Genomic DNA, 10,871 nt, shown 5'->3' with positions numbered 1-10,871 from the left:
TTTGTTTTGTTTTTTTTTAAATTCAAGCCGTTCCGAAAAAAAAAATAGACACAGGCACGAAAAACGTAGAATCGGTGGAAACAAACAATTGAAGAACCGTTTCGCTTATGTCATGGGAAAGGGGGGGGGGGGTGCTTTTGGGGATTTAAAAAAATTTTAAATCTTTTTTTTTTTTTTTTTTTTTGGGTTTTGTCTTTTCTTTTGTTTTTTGATTTTTGATTTTTGGATTTTTTTTTTGGTTGCTTTTTTTTTTTTTTGTCTTTTAGAAACTTTGACTATACTGGACTTGAGAACGTTTATTCCGCTTCACAAAAACCAGCTTGATGTAAAGAGTCAAAGACATCAGAAATGTACAGCCTGTCAGTGGGATTGTCCTTAAGGAGGTATTTCGCACTGAACACCAGATTGAATTCATAAATGTAAAACCGTGCGTCGGCTTCTGCGAAGAGAACATCCCAGTACTCCGTCCCTGGCTTGGCTTGTTGCTTCATCAACAGACACCAGAGAAGAACTCCGAAGGCATACGAGTCGGCCTTGAACCCATCGTAAAGGACGGAGCTATCGCTACTGGCGAGAATCTCGGGCGCGATATAACCCTGGGTGCCCTTGTATCCAGAGACGAGGTCATTGCCGGGTTCCAGCTTGGAAGACATCCCGAAATCAGAAAGAAAAACGTCGTTATTCTTTACCAAAACGTTTTCAGTTTTGAGGTCACGGTGAATAATTCTGTTCGAGTGGAGGTATTTCACAGCTTTCATGATATTTACAGCATATTTCTTCACTTGCTGTTTTGATAATGTCTTTAGATGCAAATATAAAGGACCGCCAGGGTAATAATGCATGACAACAACACCATAGGATGGTCCGAGACCACCCATGACAAAGCCCACAATATGTTTGTGGTTTATCATTTGATTAATGACACACTCATTGAAAAAATTATGAGACTGCCGCACATATTCTTCGGCGGTTAGATTTTCAAGCGAAATGATCTTGGCAGCGTATAGAACCTTTACATTTCCTATTTTATTTTCTATTAACTCCACCTGGCCAAAGGAACCATTCCCGATGACTTTGATTCGTTTGACTTTGAGCGCTTCCATAACGTCCATAGTGTAACGATAAAGACCTTCTTCGGAACTCGGTTTTAAACTTTTGAGCGTTGAACATTTGTCGCAATTGCACGACTTTTGCTTGATGTCGACGGTGTTACTGGGGAGCACGCTCTTTCCAGACTCATCCTGTGCAGGATCAGGTTGGGCATTGGCATCCTTTGCAGGATCTGGTTGGGGATTGGCATCCTGTGCAGGATCTGGTTGGGGATTGGCATCCTGTGCAGGATCTGGTTGGGGATTGGCATCCTGTGCAGGATTTGGTTGGGGATTGGCATCATGTGCAGGATCTGGTTGGGGATTGGCATCCTGTGCAGGATCTGGTTGAGGAGTGACATCCATGGCTGTCACTGAAGTCGCCATCTTTGACGTGCAGTACCTGAAATTATAAAAAGAAGGAAAAAAAAAACAAAAACATAAAGACTTTGTTTTGTTCTCTTCTCCACCACCATAACCACTAACACCACCAACATCATTGCCACCACCACCACCACCACCATAACCACTACCAACACCATCATTGCCACCACCACCATAACCACCACCAATACCATCATCGCCACCACCACTATCACATTCTTCTTCTTCTTCCTCTTCTTGTGCGGCTATGTGGTCTAGTGGTATGACACTCGCTTTCGGATCGGAAGGTCCTGGGCTCGAACCTCGCTTGGCACGGCTGAGTCCTTTGAAAAGACTCTTTAGTGGAGCAATTGCTCAATACACACACAAAGGGATCTAGATCGATCCCGGTCGAAGTGATTGGAGGGGGGGGGGGGGGGGGGGGGGGGGGCTAGATTTGTTATATATATATATTCTCAAGGTTGTAAATGAATTCAACTTGGTATAATTTAAGGTATATCGTCATAATTGCGCAAGTAATACATTGTAAAGCGGTTAGGGCATAGTTAGTGGATACTGCGCTATATAAATTCCATTCAGAAGAAGAGGAAAGGAAAAAAGAAATAATTGATATTATAAAGTATTTCAAATATGTAAGCACTACACACAGAGATATCGTACACAAGTATCTCAATAATGATTATGGCAATGAGATTAATGTAACTATGACAACAAGCCAGGAAAAGATAAGATACAAGAAGAAAGTGCGCACGAAATTTAAAAACAGCTTTTACATAGCGCAATATCCACGAAATGTCCTCACAGTGCTTTACAAGAGGCCCCTGGCAAACAGCAACATTTTACATGCAGAATGAGACATGACATCTGTTAGGTGATATTCCAATTATTGGGGGGACATATACATCGTTGTTAACCGTCAGGTACTCATTTTACACCTGAGTACGATAAGAAAACGTGAGTAAAAAGCTATTTTCAAGGACTCAACCGTGCACCGATCAGCGGGATTCGAACCCAGAACCTTCCAATCCGAAGTCGAGTGCTACTTCATAATGAACAACAACCAAAAGGACATTAGATATTTTCATTTTGCTCTTTCTTTTCGTAGTATTTATTTGTTGTGCTTTGATACATTGAGGGTCCCCAGTTGGTAGAGCACATGCTCCACACACACACACACACACACACACACACACACACACACACACACAGGGATCGAGATCGATTCCGGTTGAAGTGATTGGGTAGCTAGGTTTGTTAGATCTGGCGCAAAGTACTTCGCATCAGACTGCCCTTTCCAAAAGGTAGCAAGCAATTGTTATTGTCCGACTCACGCGATAGAAATTAGGATAAACTCAGGCTTCATGGCTCTGAAGGACTAGCTAATTGTTAAAACAAATCCAAGATACGACTGAAATAACCCAGGTCTCAGAAGGTAGGCAACGCGAGACGGGGCAACGACCTGACTTGCTCAAGGCTACTCACCGCAGCGGGGAGTCAAACTTGGTTCGGTCCCTGTTTTGCCCCGAGGCAAAGAACATGCCGCTGTACCTCTCTCTCTCTCTCTCTCTCTCTCTCTCTCTCTCTCTCTCTCTCTCTCTCTCTCTCTCTCTCTCTCTCTCTCTCCAACTAGGACTTTCAGGGGAGTCAAACTCGGTACCTGTTTGGCTCAAGGCAAAGACCATGTCGCTGTACCACGCTGTTTCTCTCTCTCTACCCCCCCCCCCCCCCCGCCCCACCTTTTTTTGTATTCCTCTCCTTACTCCGACGCACGATTCACTCTTCCTTGTCCACCCAGTAGGGATTGAGTAGTTGGATCTGTTTGTTCTGGCGGAAAGTACTTTGCGTCGTATCCACTGGATAGCAAACAATTTCTAACGTCCGTGTTTTACACTATAGAAACTGGAATAAACTCCAGCTCGATGAGCTCTGAAGGACAGCGTTTTTGTTTGTGTGTTTGTTTGTTTGTTTAATTCCAAGGAAAGACTAAGTGTGATGATACACCGCAACTAGAGGTTGTGGACTGTAAAATGGAACAAACAAACATGGTTCAAACAGCTTCAAAAAATAACAAATACCAAGCACTGAACGTAGCGGGCTCAACACTCTTCTCCAGCCAATAAGTACTTACTGCTGTCGATTTTTTGATTTTTTTTTTTGTGTGTGTGTGTGTGTGTGTGTGTTTTTTGTTTGTTTTTTGGATAATGTATGGGTCTCAATAGCTCAGTTGGTAGAGCACTCGCTTCACACGCAAAGGGACCGAGATCGATCCCGAATGCAGTCGATATTTTTTTCTGACCCCCCCCCCCTGTCCACCCATTAGTGAATGAGTAACCGAATATGTTAGGTTTGGCGGAAAGTACTCTGCGAGAGACTGTCGTCCTATCCAAAGGATAGCAAGCAATTGCTATTGTCCGTTTCACGTTATAGAAACCGGGATAAACTCCGGTTCCACGGGTAGAACGGCCTGAGACTACTGTTAATGTTATTAAATAGTTAAAATTTATGCTTTCATTATTTGTAGTCGTTGGCTGAAGAAGGGGTTTGAGGTCGAAACGCCCCGTGTTTGTTTTATTTTTATGTTTTGTCATACTCAATCTTGTCTAGACTGAAATAACACGGGTATATTTTCTGCAGTGAAGCGACGCGACCAGAGACGGGGGGAGAGTGACTTGCTTGGTGGCCACTCCATCTCAGAGGGGAGTCAAACTCGGTACCTGTCTGGCCCGAGGCCAAGGCCATCCCGCTGTACCTGGCTATCTCCCCTCTGAACGACTTTTTAAAGTTCCAAGGCAAGACTGGGCGGCGCATAGTTGAGTCCTTGGAAAAGACCCTTTACTCCCATTTTCAAACCGCACTCAGGTGTTTAAAGAGTACCTGGCCGTCAGAAGCGATGTCTCTGTCGGAAAATATTGTAGTATCGCCTAAAAGGCGTCATGTCTCGTCAAACATGTCAAGCGTTGCTGTTGGCTAGGGACCCCTTGTAAAGGACTTTGAGCACGTTTATTTAGAGGATGTTGCACTAGATAAAAGCTCAAGACAGGAATAAATTGAGTATCATCTTCAGGGAAGCGACGCAACGAGAGACAGGGGCAGTGTGTTTCCATCGCAGCGGGGAGTCAAACTCGGTCCCTGTCTGGCCCGAGGCAAAGAACATGCCGTTGTACCACGCTCTCTCTCTCTCTCTCTCTCTCTCTCTCTCTCTCTCTCTCTCTCTCTCTACCCCCCCCCCCCACCCCCCTTCAACTCGGACTTCCAGGGGAGTCAAACTGGGCACCTGTCTGGCCCGAGGCAAAGAACATGCCGCTTACCTCGCTGTCCCCCTCTCCCCCCTCCCTCCCTCCCTTTCCAACTCGGACTGTCAGGGTGTCAAACTCGGTACCTATTTGGCTCGAGGCAAAGACCTTGCCACTGTAGCCACCCTGTCCCCCCCCCCCCCCCCCCCCCCAATACGACTTTCACCCCTGGGGTTATTTAATCTATTAATAATATTATAATTAACGAGACTCAGTGGACACCTACCGGCGCCGTGCACATAATTTGCAGGTCTGACGACTGGACACAACTAAGGGCCCGTTTTAACATTGTTATAATGGAGAATGTCTGGCTTTGGTCTGAGAGTATTTCCATAACAACAAGGGGACCAAAACGATTTGGGTCATCGGACCTGCAAATAAGTGCACGTCGGTACACGTACTAATCATTTGTACTTTAGAACCAAAACGTTCTCAAAACGCTTTGCAAGGGGTCTTGAGTCAACAGCAAGTCTTATCGTGAAAGGCGGGGCAATATCCCTGGAAAGTGATAGCTCCTTTTTATTTTTTTGACAGTCACAGAGCTATTAACGGTCAGGTACTCAATTTACACCTGAGTATGGTGAGAGATTGTCGGTAAAGAGTCTCTTTCAATGACTACGGGCCGCTCAAAAAGGGACTGGAACCCTAGCCCTTCCGATTCTAAGGCGAGTATCATACCACAAGACCATGTAAAGTAGTCCTTTAGAACCATTCAACCCATGGAGCCGGAGTATATCCCGGTTTCTATAGCGTGGAACTGACAATAGCAATTGCTTGCTATCCTTGGATAGGACGATAGTCTATCGCAAAGTACTTTCCGTCAAATCAAACAAACTCAGCTACCCATTCACTGCTGGGTGGACAGGTTGGGAGGGGGGTCAGAAAAAAAATCTCGACTACACCCGGGATCCATCTCGCTCCCTTTGCGTGTGAGGCGAGTGCTCTACCAACTGAGCTATCGGGACCCCCTACAAGACCACATAGCCGAGTTAAAAATCAAAGTCAAAATGAGTACAGGCAGTCCCTCGGGGCTATAAGGCTCGTGAAGCTGGCGCCTATCCCGGTTCCAATAGCGTTAAACGGACAATAGCTATTGCTTGTTTACCATATGGATTAGATTCTAGCATAGTGCATTCTGCCGGAGAACTATCAGTCAGACCCAGGCAACGAATCAAGGTGAAGGTTGAACAACAGGGGAGTGTGTGTGTGTGTGTGTGTGGGGGGGGGGGGGGAAAGGAGGTCAGTAAAGAAAATCTCGACTTTACTCAGGATCGATCACGGACCCTTTTCAAGTGAAGTGAGTGCTCTATCAATGAATCGAACTGGAACCACAGGTAGCAGAGTGCCAATTCAAAAGGCAAAAAATTTACTGAACTATTACAAAAACACATAGACAGACGACAGGCCCCTTGCTGAGTGTTGAACTCCAGTGAAAAGACATTATGAACTTTACAAAATATTGTGGTTTACAAACAATGTTAAATCATCAAAGCCCATGATTTAAAAAAATAATTAAAATGGAGCTTTTATATAGCGCAACATCCACATAACGTGCTCAAAGCGCTTTACAAATGTCATGGGCAACAGCAACATTTAACATGTAGTACGGGACATGACGCCCGTTAGGCGATATTACAAACTTTTCGGACAGAGACAACGCTGTAAACGGCCAGGTACTCATGTTACACCTGAGTACGGTGAGAGAATGTGAGTAAAGAGCCTTCTCCAAGGACTCAACTATGCGCCGAGCCGAAAGCGAGTGTCTTACCACAAGACCACATTGCCGCACAAAGCCCGTGATTAAACTACTTTCAACTATCAGACCTTAAATGTGTGCACCTAGATCAGACATGACAACTATTACGAAAGCAGTCGTAGAATTACGATTTTATTTTTTTTGGTTTCCAATTTGAGAACTTAATGAGCATTTCTACGTCATTAAAAGTCGTTGAAAAGAAAAATTGATGCCAGCCCAAATAATTCCAAAGAGTAATAAATAAAAATGATTATAACAGCTTCACAAAAAAAAAGAACAAAATACCAAACACGGAACGTTTCGAGCTCAAAACCCATCTTCAGCCAACAACAACAACAAAAAAAACAAAACAAAATAAATACATAAACACAAATTCTATCTGGAATTCAGCAATGTGATTATGTCTTTATTGGATTTTTTTTCAGCTGAAGAAGGGTTTTGAGCCCAAAATATTCAGTGTTCTGTATGTTTGTTCTTTTGTGAAGCTGCTATATTCATTTTTGTTTCTTACTTTTTACAGTCCACCATGTTCTAGCCGCCCCAGGTTCTAAAATCACCAAAGAATTCCAAGGATTTTCGTTACTAATCTCTTTGAGGATAAATTGTTGATTTTCAAAGTTTACAATTTATAGCGACAATACCATTTTGATCTCCTAAGAATTATTATGATTTTTTTTTATTTTCAAGTAGACAGGTCTGACCTAAGTGCCTACCCATTACAAGTAAAATATCAAGTAAATTGGTAAGCAGGAATAAATTGTTACTGTTTTCAACAAGAGAGCAGCAACAGCAACCCAATAATTTCATGCAGCGGTATGCAAAATCTACGACAATAAATGTGTGTGTGATAGTAGTAGTAGTAGTAGTAGTAATAGTAAAAGTAGTAGTAGTAGTAGTAGTAGTAGTAGTAGTAGTAGTAGTAGTAGTAGTAGTAGTAGTAGTAGTAGTAGTAGTAGTAGGAGGAGGAGTAGTAGGAGGAGGAGGAGGAGGAGGAGGAGTTATAGAGTATGTGTGTTTTGAAAATAAGACAAACAAAATCTTACCTTGCTATTCACTGAAGAATCTTGTGATTCTTGGAATGCCTTTTGTCAGATGTTGGAAAATCGATGCAATCACTTGAGTTGGATCTGCGTTTGTTGTCGATTGTTTTTGGAATGTCAATGAACAAACTATCAATTCACAATATCGAAGACAAGAAAACTTTGCCTTAATGTTACATAGAATAAACAGTTCATGTCAGCAAATTGATCAAGTCGTGTTGAAAATATTCTAGAGTTCGAGCTCATCCAAAACTGAAAACTTTCGACTGTTGAAAATGCAGGAGCTGTTCAAAAAATTTCCGACCGATCGCTCGTCACCAAACTTTGCAAATGAAGTTAATGATGAAAAATGATTTGATTCGATTTCTGTTTCCCGATCGACGATGATTGGTCACGTGATTGGGTAGATCAGATTGGACGCGTCCTACAATGACTCCGCCCCCAAATTCCAAGGTGGTCAGTGGTCAGACGACTCGGTGCACAATACCTTTGATGATTTACCCTGTATTGTCCACCCCGAAAACAACGTCGCCAGTAGGGATCATTACGTCACCAACACAGGCCGAAGGTGTCAAGATCTTCAAATGAAAACAAACTCAGGCGCACTCGTCGTGCAAGATGTCTGATTACGTACCTGTTTTTGTCCACTCTGTACACAAATTGGACACAGGGATTATTAAAAACCGACGGATTAAGGGTGTCAAGCTTATGAAGTGAAAACAAACTCTCTCAAACTCGAAGCAATTTTAGTTTAATAAGCACGTATCTATTTATTTTAAGGTGCCCTATATTATTCTAAAATAAGTCTAATTTTCAAAAACCACAATATCTCAATCACAACAAAACATAGGGTTTTGAAGGCCTATGTATGGTCAATATTGTTATATTGCTGTGAACGTTGGACAATTAGACATTAGAAAGAAACTGGAGACAGCAGAAATGTGGTTTCTTAGAAAGATTTAAGGGGAGGGGCGCCTTCTGAGAGTCATTTTCCATAGTCATCAAATTATTCTTTTTTTTAGCTTGTTATTCGTGCTCAGTATATTCAAATTAGAGGAAAAATTTCCACAATTTTGAATTTCTAAATATGGTTGCCATGGAAACGCCGCCATCTTGGATTTTGAATGTTTCAAAAGCAATATACTTCAAAAGCCTAAGGCTTTGATGTTTATTGACATAGAGTTACCAAATTTAGTGACAATGTACTTTGGAAATAGACTAACAATGAAACGCATCGCTTTTTATCATACGCTGAATAGAATTCTTTTGGTAGAGTGTTGAATTTCATAAAATTTGAAATTTCAAATTTTCTTGATTTTTCATGAAATATTGAAAAATATCTCTAAACCAATAAAGAAATCGGAAAAAAAGGTTGCATATTATTGTGACTCATTGATTGAAGAAAAAGTGTGCCGAATGCGAAGTATCTAAGTTGAAAAATAAAAAAAGCCTTAGGGAAAAAACTTCCAAAAATGTTCATTTTGAGAAAATCGCGTTTGAAAGTTTGACATTACTTTATTTAGATATATAACGAAAAATATTGCTGCTGATGAAGACGTTTCGTGGGACGGTGATGATATAGGGGTTGACATTGCGACAGGGCATACTAATGATCGTAAGGGCACGACAGTTGGTTGTGAATATGGTGTGATGGTGACGATGGTAGTGAAGATCCAGTTGTGATTGGTTCAGAAGATGATGGTAATTGCAATGACAACGTAGTAGAGCTTGAAATCAGAGGGCAAGACGTGGAAGGTTGTAGATGTATTGAACATGGAGCTGAACGGGGTTCCAAGACCTGTAAATATAAATGAATATGTATGTATGTATGTATGTATGTATGTATCTATCTATCTATCTATCTATCTACCTATCTATCTATCTATCTATCTATCTATCTATCTATCTATCTCTTTCTCTCTCTCTCTCTCTCTATATATATATATATATATATATATATATATATATATATATATGTATAAATATATAACATACATACATATAACAAATGAATTTACTGTAGTAGAATTGTTCTCCATCATTTGATACTGCATAACTATTTATAAAAGTAGATACTGCATACACCATTTTCTCCAATTCACACGATACATACGTACATACAACCTTCCACCAACCCACAAACGCACACACACACACACACACACACACACACACACACACACACAAATAGACTCACACAGACATACATGCACACAAACCAATGCCCTCTATCCACGTCTCTAGTTTGCTATTACACAACCGCATAGATGCAAGCAGTGTGAATGATATGAGTACTTCAATAAACATACGATTGCTGCTTGATACATTATCCCGTAGGTATCTAATAATATTGTAACACCCCAGACACTCCCCCCCCCCCCCCACCCACCCTTGATCACACCCGTTTATGTTACGATGCAAATACATCAACTCAACTTCTTATTAGCCTTATTGCAGGGGGAAAACACTCGTAACGTTGACTGGCCCAGACTAAATCAAAACAACTGACCAGTAATGTCTGTCCCTTCTTTTCTTAGTTTCCCATGAGTAGTATGTATCTATATTACCGTACTTGGAACATGATAGTAATAGCAAACAGATGTGGGTGACGCATGCATGGTATTGTAGGAGGCAAGATGAGAAAATTTTCTGAGATACAAAAACATATATAAATATCAACTCACCGGCTTTTCTTGCTTTATAGAGTCCCATCTGCGTAAAGCAGCCCTTTTGCAATTTGATTTTTGTTTCTTGCTTCTCGGCATATTGGAAATAAACTTTTTTTCATCAAAATAAAACAAGGAAAACACAATATAGAATGGAAATTGCAGACGACATCGAAATCGGAAGAAACGTGGTGAATTCTTATTTTAGGTTTGTTTACCTGAACTATGACCTCACTCGGCCAATGGAATTGCTTCGTTCTGTCGGTTCGGCGTCGGGAGTTTCCGGTTGACCAATCGGAGGCCACGAAAATACGAGTCAAGTGTCAAGGGTCATGACCTAACCTCGACAACCTGAAAACTGTGTCAAACCTTTCATTTGTTAGTAATAAGTGGCTTTCTTTCATCAGGTGTTACCCAATCATGCTTCAATCCTGTAGTTTTGTATGCATTTCATTATCATAGCCGAGGTGTAAAGGAAAAAATCGATACCAAATGTGTACTGATATCATCTATTTTTATGGTTATAAAGCCCTCTGATGTGGGAGTATTACTGGCATCCCTAGGTGAATTTATGATGTTTTGCAGACGGTAGCCCCTAAATAGAATACAATTTCAACATGACAGAGGCTATAATGAAGAAGTAT

General features: G+C 41.5%; 1 protein-coding gene across 1 annotated transcript; it reads right to left on the bottom strand.

The window, feature by feature from the left end:
• LOC144958652 (protein kinase C iota type-like) lies at positions 1 to 10,436 on the bottom strand. The gene is made up of 3 exons (XM_078890765.1): positions 10,246 to 10,436; positions 7,565 to 9,359; positions 1 to 1,491 (listed from the first exon to the last, which is right to left on the bottom strand). Exon 3 carries the CDS (start codon positions 1,473 to 1,475, stop codon positions 297 to 299), a length of 1,179 nt encoding a protein of 392 aa, XP_078746891.1. The 5' UTR covers positions 1,476 to 1,491; positions 7,565 to 9,359; positions 10,246 to 10,436; the 3' UTR covers positions 1 to 296.
• Positions 10,437 to 10,871: the final 435 nt, after the last annotated feature.

The sequence above is a fragment of the Berghia stephanieae genome, chromosome 13 (genome assembly GCF_034508935.2).
Source record: "Berghia stephanieae isolate SIO BIC M18660-M18661 chromosome 13, UCSD_Bste_1.3, whole genome shotgun sequence".
NCBI classification, from domain to species: domain Eukaryota; kingdom Metazoa; phylum Mollusca; class Gastropoda; order Nudibranchia; family Aeolidiidae; genus Berghia; species Berghia stephanieae.
Note: the sequence above shows the minus strand (reverse complement) of the source record. Positions and strands in the feature narration are given on the sequence as shown.

Excerpts from the sequence above, each read along its gene's own strand:
- LOC144958652 (XM_078890765.1), bottom strand. The coding sequence starts at position 1,475 with ATGGCGACTTCAGTGACAGCCATGGATGTCACTCCTCAACCAGATCCT.